The 17,395-nt window shown below is 48.1% G+C and overlaps 1 protein-coding gene across 1 annotated transcript in view; it reads left to right on the top strand.

Annotated features, from left to right (window-relative positions):
* The window catches only part of BICDL1 (BICD family like cargo adaptor 1), a 135,869-nt gene that overhangs the window by 95,316 nt on the left and 23,158 nt on the right, over window positions 1–17,395 (top strand). The window contains exon 9 of the mRNA XM_030218530.1: window positions 291–411. Within this exon, the coding sequence (XP_030074390.1) occupies window positions 291–411 (121 nt within the window). The remainder of the gene's footprint in view (window positions 1–290; window positions 412–17,395) is intronic.

Below are 17,395 nucleotides of genomic sequence, written 5' to 3'. Positions count from 1 at the left end.
CATGAGATAAGTAGGTCTGTCTAATGCACAGACTACTAACGTGCCTCAAGGAAAGGGTTGGAAACACTAATCTAGAGGTCCAACACACTCCTCACTGACTTCCTGCTTTGAATGCACTCAAATAAATTTTTACTTTCATTTCTCTCTATAGCATACTTCTTTTAAGATTCCTTTTTGGTCTGTAATATTGCCAGTGCTTATGTCCTTTATTGTTTTCTCCCATCTGGATGAAGGGATACCAAAGGAGTTTGCTTTGCTTTGATTATGGACTCTCTTGGATGTTTTTGCAGAAAGAATGCAGTAGAAATGGAACTGGCCAAGTGTAAGATTGATCTGATGTCCCTGAACAGTCAGTTGCTGGATGCTATCCAACAAAAAATTACTCTCTCACAACAGCTGGAGGCGTGGCAGGTAGGTTTAATGGCAAATATCCTGCTGAAAAAAACAAAGGTGGAGAAGGCAAGGCCTGCAAATGAGTCCTGAGTGGAGATTTCACATTTAGTCTTATCGAAGACTTATGGAAAACCTGTAAATCCGTAGGTGAAGACTAGATGAGCCCAGTAAATCACTTCCAGATTGATATTAGGATCTGCTGCATGTGAGGACTTTGCTAATAGGAACATAAGATTTTTAAAGAAAGTAAAAAGAAATAGCGTGGAGAAGGGTGTGAAAAAAAGAAAACATAGGTACCAAGATCCAAGAGCGATTTAAGGGTTTATTCAAATATCACTTTTCCCCATTCTTTGTCTATGGAAAAAAATCTTTACAGAATAAAACATTTACCCCTAATTTTATAACATTGAATGCAGTTATGCATGCAGCTTAATTACTTAATGGCAATAATTGGCACCAGTCAGCTTACATTTGCACTTACACATGTAACTGCGGTAAGCTACTATTCTATACATTTAGCACCTGAATTCTATAGCGCACAACTGCAAGTGGAAAATACATATGAATGGGACATGGGTGGGTCCCACATGTATGCACATAACTTATAGATGATAAATTATGGGCTAAAATGCAACATTTAGAGGTGTGCATATACACCTGCCATAGACTAGGCATATGTGCTCACATCTAAACGTTGGCACATAAATGCTAACTTATACTCTATTCTGTAACAACCTCTGGGCATTTATTTATTTTATTTATCCAGATGTCATTACAGAATAGTGCTTGCACATTTTGGCAGCTAAATGTTGGTGATCTGTACAGAAATCCTCCCTGAGGGGATAATTTTATAACAGAGCACCTAGGTTAATACAGGAGGAAAGCAGTGGCGTAGCCACGGGTGGGCCTGGGTGGGCCAGGGCCCACCTACTTTGAACTCAGGCCCACCCAAAATTGTGACACTCTTGCTCTAGCTGGTGGGGATTTTCTCTCCTTGGGAAGCCAGTGCTCTTCCAAATGTCAGCCAGCAGCACTTGCCTTGAGCTGATGCTGAGACTGCCCCTTCTGCACATGCTCAGTTTTTGTACATGCAAAAGCAATCAGCATGCACAGCCTGCCGGCAACAGCATCATTTTGAGGCAAGTGCTGCTGGCTGCTGTTTGGAAGAGTGCTGGCTGCTTGAGGAGGAGGAGGAGGAAATCTTCAGCTGGCAGGGTTTGAGGATCCCCACCAGCTAAAGAATTTAATATTTGGGGTTTGTGAGCAGGGAGGGGTGGAGAGAGGAGCAAACCGGAGGGGGCCCGGGGGAGGAACAAATTCCATGTCCGCCCACCTTGGGCTCAGGCCACCCAAAATTGGCAATCTGGCTACACCCCTGGAGGAAAGTGCCTATTTTTTTGTCTATTTTATCAAGACAGATAGAGGGGCATTTTCAAAAGAATGTCCAAGTCAGAATAGAGACATCCAGCTCATAACATACAAAATCAGATGTCCATCTCACTTGTATTTCAGGATTTCCTGTTCAAAAATATGTGAGATGGACTTCCATGTGCTGAGGACATCCAGCATGAACAGCCATTTTTCAAACTGGAATGCCCAACATATGGACTGCACAAACGCAAGGATAAGGTTGTCTGTGTGGCAGCATTCTTAGAAGAATGGCCACACCAATGTCCCTGTAGAGCAAAGGAGTAGCTTCATGGTTATCGCAGTGGAATTTAAATGGGAACCAGGTTTAAATCCCAGTTTAACTCTTGTATTTATTTTGTATTTGTGAGCCCCTTCAGGAACAGAAAAATATATACTATAGCTATGTACACCACTTCAATAGCCTTCAGACTTGCACGTGGTTTATATATTTAGCATGGGCATAGTTTGACTGTTTCATTGGAGGGGGGGGCAAAGGATGGGGCGGAGCATATTAGCATATCATTTGCATATATATATACACACAAATGAATATGCTAATATGGAGGAAGGAAGGAAGGAAGGGAAAAAGAGCTGGCTTTTTTTTGGAATAACCATAATGAATATGTATGAGTTATCAAGCCAGCTCTTTCTCCCTCCCTCCCTTCCTTCTTTCCTCTTACCCAGCACTCCCTCTTCTTCTCCACCTTGTAAGTGTTCGAGACTAAGATGGACCAACAATAAAGAACTACAACGTGGTGGATGGATACAGGCAGGCCTAGCTTTCAAAATGGAGATTTCCTCAAGATTCTAGGAGTAGAAAAAAACAAATATTCCATATACTAGAAGCTGATTAACTAAGAGGGGTCAGGTCAGGTGGCCCTAGCCAAGCCGCACTACTGCTGAGCCTAAGATTGCAGTGACTAGAAAAGAAAACAGTTTAAACCTAAAAACAGTTTTTGTTTTTTTTTGTTACATTTGTACCCCGCGCTTTCCCACTCATGGCAGGCTCAATGCAGCTTACATGGAGCAATGGAGGGTTAAGTGACTTGCCCAGAGTCACAAGTAGCTGCCTGTGCCAGGAATCGAACTCAGTTCCTCAGTCCCCCAGGACCAAAGTCCACCACCCTAACCACTAGGCCACTCCTCCAAATATGAATGTCTCAAAATGCTCAGATGGATGTCCATGTGCTTGAAATGTTCAAACTAAAAACAGTTTAGTTTATTGGCGATTTAACATACCACCCTTCTTATCAGAGTGGATAACAATGACAGCATAATAATAACAATAAAATTTGAAAGGAACTCCAAGTAATGCAAGAAAAGAGATAATAGACCAGGCAAGAAAAGAGCAAAACAAAATAAAACAAAAGAGAGCACAGTTGATTAGTCCACCGAGCCAGCAGCACCACCAGGACATACCTAAAAAGACTTTAGTAAAAATGTGGGTTTTTAAGATACTATTTGAACTGGGAGTATGATTGCTCTTTGCATGGAGGTAAAAGGTAAGGAATTCCACAACGTGAGGCTCAAAGCAAAAAAAAAAGCAGAATGTGAATAGATTGTAGCCTCTATGAGCTAGCTAGAGAAGGGAGAGAGAGCTGGTGAGCTATAGCAGAGCGAAGAGTAAGGAATTGTTAAAGATGATGTGAGATAAGCAGGGGCAACTATCTAAATGAAAAACTTTGTGTTAGGCAGGCAGGCTGAAGCAGCAGCAGCTCACAGTAGGTTTGTTTGACTAGTGAACCGCGACAGCTGGCTGCGCGGGGGAGTGGAAACATTTCATTTACCTGGCTTCGCGGCGCCTACTACTCCCTTCTTCCTTGTGTGTGGACTGGTGGCTGGCTCACTCCACTACTACCGGCGCGATTCCGCAAACAGCAGAGCGGCGAACGCGAACTCCAACTAGCGGTAACGCACCAAACAGGAAGCACCTGCACCTCGACTCCGTCCTTTGCTTCCCTGCCCTATCAGCAGCGTCCCACCTTCCACTGATGTCATTTCTTTTAGGGCGGGCGGAACGCTGAGGGCAGGGAAGCGAAGGATGGAGTCGAGGTGTTTCCTGTTTGGTGCTTTAACAGTGGTGCCCCGCGACTTCCGGTAAGAACAGTTTGGGGGGCATTGCCCCCCTCGCCCCCCCCCCCCCCAGTCTATGCCCATTATATTTAGGTACAGTAGGTATTTTTCTGTTTCTGTAGAGCTCACAATAAAAAAATAGAGTTAAAGTGGGACTTGAATCTGGGTCCCTTGGTTTAAAGTCCACTGTACTAACAACTAGGCTACTCCTCAGACTTCCTCCTACTTTGCTAAAAATGTCCATAATACCTGAAGCTATCATAGCACCTAGTATCCCCTTTCACAGTTTCGCTTTCAGGGGAGAGGGAGGGGGAACAGCAGCTACTGGGGGATTAAGGAGGTGTCATGCCTTAATCCCTCAGAGCACCTTTTTGTACCCTGGGTGTGACTGAACAGGTCTAACCTAGGATGTCCATCTTTTTAGGCTTGGACGTTTCTTCCCATTTGGTAATCGTTGTTGGACATCCGGTTTTTGGGACTTCAATGGTCCTGCGCAGAACAAGCTAATAACACACCCCTTTGCTGTTTAGATGTACTGCAGTGTTGAATGTCCCTTTTCTACCTTTGCAAAATCGGGGTTTGAACATTTCAAGCACATGGACATCCATCTGAGCATTTTGAGACGTTCATATGCTTTGAAAATAAGCTCCATAGGGGCCTATGTGTAAATCATTACTCCACCCATACTCTATGCAGACTCCTCTCCTGAGCATGCTTACTCTACAAGTATGCATCAGCTTGCACTGACTGACTTAGGCATGACAAAGAAAGTTTAGAAAATTCTCAGGGAACAAGTAGGATAATATATTCTTACATTTGGGTGACATCATCCAACGGAGCCTGCATGGGAATGCTTGCCAGCTTGTTTACCACAACTTTGTAAAGCGTTGCACTGCACATGCACACACTTTCCCACCTGCTGCTGTCATGTGTGAGACCTAGCCAGTCTTTATTTTACCACAGAGTAAAGCAGATGTACTTTTACAGCTTTTCTCAGTTGGTGTCTCAAGTCTTTTGGCACTGATATTCTTCAGAAAAAATTTGCTCTTTGATGTGTGTAAATTCTGTTAATGCCATACGGGTTCCCAATAAAAAGACCTTAGCATTTTTGCCACCTTTTAAGTTTTATCTATTTTCCACAGCCCACTAGGCACTCATAGGCCTCGGTCATCTAGCCAGGTAAATTATCTACAGTCCAGCCATTTGATATCATTGTGACCTTTTTCTGGACATGACCCAGAAGAAAGCTCCCAGTGGCTTTAAGAAGTGTGCCATGTGTAACAGGACCATATCCATCGCAGATACTCATAATTGGTGCCTGCAATGCCTGGGACCCAATTATGATTCCTCTTTTTATAAACTCTGTTCATAGATGTCAAGGAGAGGCATCAGAGGTCATGAAGCAGTGTGAAAGGATTTCTGGCATAAATAAGTCCAGTCCATCGTCATCTGAAGCAATGGTCTCTGTGGCTCCAGGAGCTGTATTGGACTCTGGGGATGCATCAGCATTGAGAGTGTCTCGACCATTCTTGACATTGAGCATCGATAGAGAACATAAGTATTGCCATTGAGACAGACCGAAGGCCCATCAAGCCCAGCATCCTGTTTCCAACAGTGGTCAATCCAGGTTACAAGTACTTGGCAAGATCCCAAAACAGTACTTTTATGCTGCTTATTCTAGAAATAAGCAGTGGATTTTCGCCATTTTAATAATGGCTTATGTACTTTTCTTTTAGGAAGCTATCCAAACCTTTTTTAAACCCCGCTAGGCTAACTGCTTTTCCTACATTCTCTGGCAACGAATTCCAGAGTGTAATTACATGTTGAGTGAAGAAATATTTTCTCCGATTTGTTTTAAATTTACTACTTTGTAGCTTCATTGCATGCCCCCTAGTCCTAGTATTTTTGGAAAAAAATAAACAAGTGATTCACATCTACTACTACTACTACTACTATTTAACATTTCTAGAGCGCTACAAAGTGTACGCAGCACTGTACAAACACAGAAGAAAGACAGTCCCTGCTCAAAGAGCTTACAATCTAATAGACAAAAAGTAAAGCATTTAAATTTAAAATATTTAAGCAGTCAAGCACAAGAGAACAGTCACAGAAGGACTGAATTATTTTATAGAACGCTATCATATCTCCCCTTAGCTGTCTTTTCTCCAAGCTGAAGAGCCCTAGTCACTTTAGCCTTTCCTCTTAGGGAAGTCATCCTATCCACTTTATCATTTTCGTCACTCTGCTCTGCACCTTTTCTAATTCCACTATATCTTTTTTGAGATGCAGTGACCAAAATTGCACACAATATTAGAGGTGCGGTCCACCATAGAGCTATGGAAAGGCATTATAACATCCTCATTTTCCCTAATAATACCTAAAATTCTATTTGCTTTCTTAGCTGTCGCTGCACACTGAGCAGAAGGTTTCAACATATCATCAACAATGACATCTAGATCCCTTTTCTGGTCGGTGACTCCTAATGTGGAACCTTGCATCACATAACTATAGTTTGGGTTCCTCATTCCCACATGCATCACTTTGCACTTGCTCACATTAAATGCCATCTGCCATTTGGATACCCAGACTCGTGAGGTCCTCTTGTAATTTTTCACAATCTTCTTAAGAGTTAACATCTTTGAATAATTTTGTGTCATCAGCAAATGTAATTATCTCACTAGTTACTCCCCATCTCTAGATCATTTATAAAATATGTTAAAAAGCAGTAGTCCCAGCACAGACCCCTGGAGAACCCCACTATCTACCCTTCTCCACTGAGAATTGTTAAGCCACCTTCCCCTATTTCCCCAGGAGGGATCTTAAGTGGAAGGCTGCAAGGGCTAACCTTCGGGTGCTTCTCCCCGGATAAAATCTCAACAATTGCACAGGAAAACTTTCTCTTATAAGTCCTCAAAATGAACTTCACTCCAGTTTTTTAGAATTTAAAATGCTTTTATTAAAAAATCATATTATTGACAGATTAAAAAATATAACAAGATGCTTCTCTTTAGCCCAGCTAAAGGTACTAATTAGTTTTCCTGTAAGAGGAATTTGAAAAGCAGACAGCTGCAAGACGCAAGCCTGACTATTGACAAGTTCCTGCCTCTACATAGTTCATACCTCTACATAGTTCATACAAACTTGTATACAGCTTTGCTTAGCATCAGCTTACATGCAGTTTTGTTTTACATAGTTCATTCTTTTTTTCCCTACTTCATCCTGTTTTTTTTTCACATGTATAGATCCCAGAATCCCCCTCACTTTAGTTTTGTTCCTTACAATTTATCTTACATCCTCCCAGCTGCATCTGGTTCCCATTGTTCATCGTTCTCCTCAACTCATTTCAGCTAGTCTGAAACTGCTGACAATAGCTGTCTTCATTTCCTTGTTTCACCCTGTCATGTTGCACAATACCCTAGAACCTTTCTTCTGTTCCCTCTTTACCCTGTATGAGTCAGAAATCCCATAACTAAAGGTTACAGTGGCACAAACTTCTCCAGAATTGTCAGTTCCAGACAGTAAGGCCACTGTCCATACTATACTTCATTTATTTAGAATACTGACCATTTAACCCTACTCTCAGTTTTCTTTTAACCAGTTTTTAATCCACAATATAACACTACCCTCCTATCCCATGACTCTCCAGTTTTCTCTGGAGTCTTTCATGAGGTACTTTGTCAAATGCCTTTTGAAAATCCAGATACACAGTATCGACCGGCTCACCTTTATCCACGTTTGTTCACCCTTCAAAGAAATGTAATAGATTTTTCCCTTCATATGGGCTTTGTCTCATTAATCCATGCTTTTGAATATGCTCTGTAATTTTGGTTTTTTTTTTAAATAATAGTCTCTACCATTTTGCCTGGCACTGACTTTAGGCTCACTGGTCTATAATTTCCTGGATCACCTCTGGAACCTTTTTAAAAAATCGGCGTTACATTGGCCACCCTCCAATCTTTCGGTACCATGCTTGATTTTAAAGATAAATTACATGGTCACGTGATGCCGTGCTAGGAGAGTGGGCACAGGTGGGAGAGCTCCCGGGCCCGGATCGTGAGATCGCACCCTCCAAGAGCTTTTTATCGGTGTCTGAGCCAGCAAACTAGGGGCATAAGCTTTGAAATCCGCGAGGCTGTGAAAGAGATTTGTTTCTTGCGGCAGCTGACGTCTACTAAGCTACAGAGGCGGGAGAAGGAGAAAGCGCTGCACAATGAGTCCAAGATGGCGACTGGAAAAGACTCCGGAGGTGCCTCTGTAAGCTCTGCGTGGGTGGCCAAAGTAGTTTCCGAAGTGAAGAAGGCTATTGCGGACTCTTTAGATAAGACTACAGGAGGTGGCAGACAAATTGGATAACGTGGATGGCAAATTGGTATCCTTAAGAGGCGAATTCTCTGCATACTGTCAGCGCATTTCTGATTTGGAGGATCAGGTGCTGCAACTCTCATCCCTGAACTCCACGTTACAAGGCAAAATGCGAGCACTGGAAGACAAAGTGGATGATATTGAAAACCATTCGAGAAGAGGACATCTGTGTTTGGTTGGTCTCCCAGAGAGCATTGCGGATGTGGAACTGAGGCAGTTTTTGAAGACGTGGCTAGTTTCCAATCTGCAGCTGCAGTCGGCGGGGGGCCCGCTCCATATAGAGCGGGCACACAGGTTGGGCCCAAAGAGACCAGAGGAATCACGCCCACGGGTAGTTATCTTCAAGATCCTGAACTTTGCACATAAAACAGAAATGTTAAGAGCCATTAGAGCAAAGGGCCCCCTTTCATATGAAAACAAGAAGGTTCTATGCTTCCAAGACTTTTCGTCCCGGGTCTCGGGTTTGAGACGGGCGTATTCGTCTGTTTGTGCTGAGCTACACTGTTGACATGTGCAATTCGCCTTGTGATATGATACAGACGTTCAAATATTTGAAAAGTATTAACCCGCAAACGAACCTTTTCCGGAGATGCGAAGGAGGTAGAATGAGAGGACATGAAATGAGATTGAAGGGGGGCAGACTCAAGAAAAATGTCAGGAAGTATTTTTTCACGGAGAGAGTAGTGGATGCTTGGAATGCCCTCCTGCGGGAGGTGGTGGAAATGAAAACGGTAACAGAATTCAAGCACGTGTGGGATAAACATAAAGGAATCCTGTTCAGAAGGAATGGATCCTAAGGAGCTTAGCCGAGATTGGGTGGCAGAGCCGGTGGCGGGAGGCGGTGATAGTGCTGGGCAGACTTATACGGTCTGTGCCAGAACCGGTGGTGGGAAGCGGGGCTGGTGGTTGGGATGGTTGGGAGGCGGGGATAGTGCTGGGCAGACTTACACAGTCTGTGCCCTGAAAAGGACAGGTACAAATCAAGGTAAGGTATACACAAAAAATAGCACATATGAGTTTATCTTGTTGAGCAGACTAGATGGACCATGCAGGTCTTTTTCTACCGTCATCTACTATGTTACTATGTTACTATGTTACCCGGCCCGTCTTAAGATCTTTACTGAGGGAAGGACTAAGTTTTATGATACTCCTGAAGCAGTACAAGCCTTTTTAAAAGACTTGCCTCCAGCTGCGAACATGGCATGAGGAACAGTGGATGACTTCCATAAGTGGATCTAATTAATATGTGTTCACCTGGTCTTGGACTTTTGATGAACTGCTGGGTGGATTTTGAACATCAGTACTTGAAGAAGACGATTGAGAACGCCTAATCAGATGAGGGGACTGAATTTGCCTGTGCGGAACGATCTGCTTGTGGTCTTTGTCTGTTGTTTTTGTGGATTAGAGCTGCATGGGGATCTGACGAATCTGGGTTCCCCTGGTCTTGAACTTCCGCTACTATGCTGGGCTGACATGGAACGCCAGTGATTGAAAGGGGTAAAAACTGACAGGATGGTGTGGTTACATTTGCCTTTGTGGAGAACTCTGCTTGTTATCCTTATGTCATTAGCATAACCTAATGTTCCTGTTTGCTGAAGATGTTATGTTCATTGTAAAGCTGAGAATATATGCCTCTTCTCCCCCTTTCTCCATTTTTTTTTTTTTTACATTTCAAGAACAACTTATTGTTTGTATCAGTTGTGTTTCTGGATTAGAGCCGCAGGGGGATCTGATGAGTCTGGGTTCCCCTGGTCTTCAATTTCTGCTGCTATAGTGGACTGACTTGGAACACCTGTGATTGAACTGAGATGGCTGAACAAGATGGTGGGGTTAAATTTGTCTTTGTTGAGAGCTCTGCTTGTTATCCTTATGTCTTTAGCATAACCTAATGTTCCTGCTTGCTGAAGCTGTTCTGTTCACTGTAAAGCTGAGAATATAGATCTCTTCTCCCCCCACCTCTCTCTTGTGTGTTCGGGCTTGGGTGTTGGGGAGAGAATGGGTGTGTACATGTTGGGTAGTTTATTTGCTTTTTATGTTGAAGTTTCATTAGCTACGACAGGGAGGTTTGTTTGAATGGGAAAGGGCGTGTGTGGAGTGCCTTTTTTTTTGGGAGGGGGGTTGAGAATAGAAATTAGAGAGGTGTTGTTGCATAATTCTAGAAAAACTCAGGAAAGATTCTGGGCTTTCTTTCCTTCTAGCCTATGAGGTTTGGTGTAGTTATATTACACACTGGTTTGATTGGATGCATTACTAAGGAGGGTGGGTTTCGTGGTTTGGGGGAAGGGTTTCCCACACGGGGCTTTGTCCATAAGTTTGGTTGGACATAGTTGATAAATAGGAAATAAAGGAGTTGGGATTGAGGAGGTGATTAGTTTTTTGGGTCTTTGTAGGGGGGTGGGTTTTTTGGGGGGGAGGAGGGGGTGTCTGGGCTGTTTTCTTTTTTTTTAAACTTGTCCTTTTTCTTTGGTGTTTGCTTTGGAGCAGTGGTGTACCAAGGGGGGAGTGGTGGGGGGCAGTCCGCCCCGGGTGCACGCCGCTGGGGGGTGCCGTGGCGTGCACCTGTCGGCTGCGACTTTGAAACGCTAAGCTAAATTCTCTCGTTCGCTGCAACTCCCTCTCTCTGCCCCGGAACAGGTTACTTCCTGTTCCGGGGGTGTCATTTTGCCAGGGGGGGGGGCGCGCTGCACCCGGGTGGGGCGCATCGGCGATCTGCCCGGGTGTCGTTGACGCTAGGAACGCCACTGCTTTGGAGAGGTACGTGTGTGAGTACAAGGGGCGCAAGGTTGGGTCCCAGGAGCCTTTTGCCTAATGTGTGGATCGGGGGGGGGGGGGGCAGTGGCTGGGGTGGCCGCCCGATTAAACTGTTAAAGAGTTTATTCATGCTTGTTGGTTGCTTTGTTTATTTTGCTGATGCAGGTAAAATTGGTCTCCTGGAATGTTAATGGAGTCTCCTCGCCCATTAAGAGGCAGAAAATTTTGCAAACTTTAAATCGTCAAATGCTGATATTGTATTTTTACAAGAGACCCACTTGTCCTCAATAGAGCACTCTAAATTTAAACGCTGGTGGGTGGGAAATCTGGTGGAGGCCCCTGCAGTGGGCCGCAAGGCTGGGCTCCTGGTCCTTTTTAGGAAGGGGCTGGATGTGGTGATCCATCAGACATGGAGAGATCCCCAAAGTAGATTTCTTTTGGTCAAGGTTTTGGTTAACAAAAAAACCCTAAAACTGTGTAATGTATATGGACCGAATGTTTATGACCATACCTGGGTTAAAACTATTCTCCGAGGACAAGCAGGCTGCTTGTTCTCACTGATGGGTTGACGTCCTCGGCAGCCCTCTCCATCGGAAAGTTTACTAGCAAAGGCCTTTGCTAGTCCTCGCGCGCCCATGCGCACCGCGCATGCGCGGCCGTCTTCCCGCCCGAAACCGGCTCGAGCCGGCCAGTCTTCTTTCGTCCGCGCTCGGTACGGTCGTGTTACGCCGTTCGTGCCCCAGAGAGTCGACCTCGCGCGTCCTTTTCGACGTGTTTTTTCCTTGTTTTTCTTTAAAAAAGTTCGGGAAGCGCTCCGGAAGTGTTCCGGAAGACCCTTTCGGGTTTTCTGCCCTTCCCGTAATTTTCACAGCTTTTGCCCCGTAAGTTTTCTTTCGTTGTCGGGGTAGGCCTAGTTTGGCCTCGGTCGAGATTTTTCTCCCTTTAAATTTTGGTGCTTCAATTTTCGCCATTTAGGCCTTTGATTTCGCCGGCGTGATTTTTCCGCCCATGACATCGAAGCCTTCCAGCGGCTTCAAGAAGTGCACCCAGTGCGCCCGGGTAATCTCGCTCACTGATAGGCACTCTGCGTGTCTTCAGTGTCTAAGGGCCCAGCACCGCCCTCAGAACTGCAGTCTGTGTTCCCTGTTACAAAGGCGGACTCAGGTAGCGAGATTAGCCCAGTGGAACGTTTTGTTCTCGGGCTCTTCGTCGACATCGGCACCGGAGGCATCGAGTGCATCGACGTCGTCAGCGTCCGGACCATCTTCCTTGGCTGCCGCTCCATCGACTGCATCGAGGCATCGGACCTCTGCATCGGCGCCGAGGCATCGGGCGACTGCATCGACGTCGGTGGTACCGAGACTTCGTCTGCTGATGTCGTCGGACGGAGGTGCATCGTCAGGAGTGCAGGTGAGGGCTGTCCATTCCCCTGCTGGTGGCGGTGAGCCTTCGGGTGGGTCTCCTCCTACCCTGAGGGCTCCTGCGGTACAGCCCCCCCGGGATCGACCCTCTTCGGTCTCGGCCCCGAGGAAGCGACGGATGGATTCTACGTCCTCCTCGTCGGTGCCGGGGAGCTCCGGTGACATGCTTCGGAAGAAGTCGAAGAAGCATCGACACCGGTCTCCTCCCCGTGTCGGCACCGAGAGCTCTGGGTCGCCGAGGGATTCGGCACCCAGCAGGCATCGGCACCGAGAGGACCGCTCACCCTCTGTTCAGGAGGTGTCGATGCGCTCCACTCTGGACAGCCCGGAACAGCCTCCTCGCCCGGAACAGGTTCTGACGTCGACGCCTGCATCGACCTCTCAGCCTTTTTCTGCAGCCACTCTGAACGAGAGCCTCCGGGCCGTTCTCCCAGAGATTCTGGGAGAGCTGTTGCGCCCTACCCCTCCGGTACCGGCAGTGCTTGCGCCTCTGGTACCGTCGAGCGTGGCGCCGGCTGGTCCATCGCCCAGGTTGAGGTCCCCGACGTCGGTACCGCGTGCGGTGCCGACCGCGGCCACCTCCCAGGAAGGCTCCCCGACTACGTCGGCGGAGGGAGCTTCGCCGATGCGGGCGAGGGAGTCTACCTCTCGACGCCCCCATCGTGGACGTGGCTCCACGGAGTCGAGCCGGGCGAGGTTGCAGACACAGGTCCGTGAACTTGTGTCTGACACCGAGGGTGAGGCCTCGTGGGAGGACGAAGAAGACCCCAGATATTTCTCTGACGAGGAGTCTGAGGGTCTTCCTTCTGATCCCACTCCCTCTCCTGAAAGGCAGCTTTCTCCTCCTGAGAGTCTGTCTTTCGCTTCCTTTGTCCGGGAGATGTCTACGGCCATCCCCTTCCTGGTGGTTGTGGAGGACGAGCCCAGGGCTGAAATGTTTGAGCTCCTGGACTATCCTTCTCCACCTAAGGAAGCGTCCACTGTTCCCTTGCATCATGTCCTGAAAAAGACATTGCTTGCGAACTGGACCAAGCCATTAAGTAATCCCCACATTCCCAAGAAGATCGAGTCCCAGTACCGGATCCATGGGGACCCAGAGCTGATGCGCACTCAGTTGCCTCATGACTCTGGAGTTGTGGATTTGGCCCTAAAGAAGGCTAAGAGTTCTAGGGAGCATGCTTCGGCGCCCCCGGGCAAAGACCCTAGAACCTTAGACTCCTTTGGGAGGAAGGCCTACCATTCTTCTATGCTCGTGGCCAAGATCCAGTCTTACCAGCTCTACACGAGCATACACATGCGGAACAATGTGCGGCAGTTGGCGGGCTTGGTTGATGCTCTTCCCCCTGAGCAAGCCAAGCCTTTTCAGGAGGTGGTCAGGCAGCTGAAGGCGTGCAGAAAATTCCTGGCCAGAGGAGTTTATGACACTTTTGATGTTGCGTCCAGGGCCGCTGCTCAAGGTGTGGTGATGCGCAGGCTCTCATGGCTGCGTGCCGCCGACCTGGAGAATAGACTCCAGCAGCGGATTGCGGACTCGCCTTGCCGTGCGGACAACATTTTTGGGGAAAAAGTCGAGCAGGTGGTAGAGTCTCTCCACCAGCGGGACACCGCATTCGACAAGTTCTCCCGCCGGCAGCCTTCAGCATCTACCTCTACAAGTAGAAGATTTTTCGGGGGAAGGAAGACTGGTCCCTATGCTTCTGGTAAGCGTAGGTACAATCCTCCTTCCCGACAGCCTGCGGCCCAGGCTAAGCCCCAGCGCGCTCGCTCTCGTCAGCAGCGTGCGCCTCAGCAAGGCCCCGCGGCTCCCCAGCAAAAGCAAGGGGCGAGCTTTTGACTGGCTCCAGTAGGGCATAGCCGACATCCCAGTGTCAGTGCCGGGCGACCTGCCGGTCAGGGGGAGGTTGATAGCTTTTCACCAAAGGTGGCCTCTCATAACCTCCGATCAGTGGGTTCTGCAAATAGTCCGGCAAGGATACACCCTCAATTTGGCCTCAAAACCTCCAAATTGTCCACCGGGAGCTCAGTCTTACAGCTTCCAGCACAAGCAGGTACTTGCAGAGGAACTCTCCGCCCTTCTCAGCGCCAATGCGGTCGAGCCCGTGCCATCCGGGCAGGAAGGGCTGGGATTCTATTCCAGGTACTTCCTTGTGGAAAAGAAGACAGGGGGGATGCGTCCCATCCTAGACCTAAGGGCCCTGAACAAATATCTCGTAAAAGAAAAGTTCAGGATGCTTTCCCTGGGCACCCTCCTCCCCATGATTCAGCAAAACGATTGGCTATGCTCTCTGGACTTGAAGGATGCCTACACTCACATCCCAATACTGCCAGCTCACAGACAGTATCTGCGATTTCAGCTGGGCACACGCCACTTCCAGTACTGTGTGCTACCCTTTGGGCTCGCCTCTGCGCCCAGGGTGTTCACAAAGTGCTTGGCTGTAGTAGCAGCGGCACTTCGCAGGCTGGGGGTGCACGTGTTCCCATATCTCGACGATTGGCTGGTGAAGAACACATCCGAGGCAGGAGCCCTGCAGTCCATGCAGATGACTATTCGCCTCCTGGAGCTACTGGGGTTTGTGATAAATTATCCAAAGTCCCATCTTCTCCCAGTGCAGAAACTCGAATTCATAGGAGCTCTGCTGGATTCTCGGACGGCTCGCGCCTATCTCCCAGAGACGAGAGCCAACAACTTGTTGTCCCTCGTCTCGCGGGTGCGAGCGTCCCAGCAGATCACAGCTCGGCAGATGTTGAGATTGCTGGGCCACATGGCCTCCACAGTTCATGTGACTCCCATGGCCCGCCTTCACATGAGATCTGCTCAATGGACCCTAGCCTCCCAGTGGTATCAGGCCGCCGGGGGTCTAGAGGACGTGATCCACCTGTCCACGAGTTTTCTCAAATCCCTATATTGGTGGACGATTTGCTCCAATTTGACTCTGGGACGTCCCTTCCAAATTCCTCAGCCACAAAAGGTGCTGACCACGGATGCGTCCCTCCTGGGATGGGGAGCTCATGTCGATGGGCGTCACACCCAAGGAAGCTGGTCCCTCCAGGAACGCGATCTGCAGATCAATCTTCTGGAGTTGCGAGCGATCTGGAACGCTCTGAAGGCTTTCAGAGATCGGCTGTCCCACCAAATTATCCAAATTCAGACAGACAACCAGGTTGCCATGTACTATGTCAACAAGCAGGGGGGCACCGGATCTCGCCCCCTGTGTCAGGAAGCCGTCAGCATGTGGCTCTGGGCTCGCCGTCACGGCATGGGGCTCCAAGCCACATATCTGGCAGGCGTAAACAACAGTCTGGCCGACAGGTTGAGCAGGATTATGCAACCTCACGAGTGGTCGCTCAATTCCCGTGTGGTACGACAGATCTTCCAGGTGTGGGGCACCCCCTTGGTAGATCTCTTCGCATCTCGAGTGAACCACAAAGTCCCTCAGTTCTGTTCCAGGCTTCAGGCCCACGGCAGACTGGCATCGGATGCCTTCCTCCTGGACTGGGGGGAAGGTCTGCTGTATGCTTATCCTCCCATACCTCTGGTGGGGAAGACTTTGTTGAAACTCAAGCAAGACCGAGGCACCATGATTCTGATTGCTCCTTTTTGGCCGCGTCAGATCTGGTTCCCTCTTCTTCTGGAGTTGTCCTCCGAAGAACCGTGGAGATTGGAGTGTTTTCCGACCCTCATCACACAGGACGAAGGGGCACTTCTGCATCCCAGCCTCCAGTCGCTGGCTCTTACGGCCTGGATGTTGAGGGCGTAGACTTTGCCTCTTTGGGTCTGTCAGAGGGTGTCTCCCGCATCTTGCTTGCTTCCAGGAAAGATTCCACTAAGAGAAGTTACTTCTTCCATTGGAGGAGGTTTGCCGTCTGGTGTGACAGCAAGGCCCTAGATCCTCGCTCTTGTCCTACACAGACCCTGCTTGAATACCTTCTGCACTTGTCTGAGTCTGGTCTCAAGACCAACTCTGTAAGGGTTCACCTTAGTGCAATCAGTGCTTACCATTACCATGTGGAAGGTAAGCCGATCTCAGGACAGCCTTTAGTTGTTCGCTTCATGAGAGGCTTGCTGTTGTCAAAGCCCCCTGTCAAGCCTCCTACAGTGTCATGGGATCTCAATGTCGTTCTCACCCAGCTGATGAAACCTCCTTTCGAGCCACTGAATTCCTGCCATCTGAAGTACTTGACTTGGAAGGTCATTTTCTTGGTGGCAGTTACTTCAGCTCGTAGTCAGTGAGCTTCAGGCCCTGGTAGCCCAGGCCCCTTACACCAAATTTCATCATAACAGAGTAGTCCTCCGCACTCACCCTAAGTTCTTGCCAAAGGTCATGTCGGAGTTCCATCTAAACCAGTCAATTGTCTTGCCAACCTTCTTTCCCCGTCCTCATTCCTGCCCTGCTGAACGTCAGCTGCACACATTGGACTGCAAGAGAGCATTGGCCTTCTATCTGGAGCGGACACAGCCCCACAGACAGTCCGCCCAATTGTTTGTTTCTTTTGACCCCAATAGGAGGGGAGTGGCTGTAGGGAAACGCACCATATCCAATTGGCTAGCAGATTGCATTTCCTTCACTTACGCCCAGGCGGGGCTGAATCTTGAGGGTCATGTCACGGCTCATAATGTTAGAGCCATGGCTGCGTCGGTAGCCCACTTGAAGTCAGCCTCTATTGAAGAAATTTGCAAAGCTGCGACGTGGTCATCTGTCCACACATTCACATCTCATTACTGCCTGCAGCAGGATACCCGACGCGACAGTCGGTTCGGGCAGTCAGTTCTTCAGAACCTGTTTGGGCTTTAGGATCCAACTCCACCCCCCGAGGGCCCTGTTTGTTCTGTTCCAGGCTGCACTCGCAGTTAGTTGGTAAATTTTTTAGGTCAATCTCAGTTATGTCCTCGCCGTTGCGAGGCCCAATTGACCATGGTTGTTGTTTTGAGTGAGCCTGGGGGCTAGGGATACCCCATCAGTGAGAACAAGCAGCCTGCTTGTCCT

The sequence above is a fragment of the Microcaecilia unicolor genome, chromosome 11 (genome assembly GCF_901765095.1).
Source record: "Microcaecilia unicolor chromosome 11, aMicUni1.1, whole genome shotgun sequence".
NCBI classification, from domain to species: domain Eukaryota; kingdom Metazoa; phylum Chordata; class Amphibia; order Gymnophiona; family Siphonopidae; genus Microcaecilia; species Microcaecilia unicolor.
Note: the sequence above shows the minus strand (reverse complement) of the source record. Positions and strands in the feature narration are given on the sequence as shown.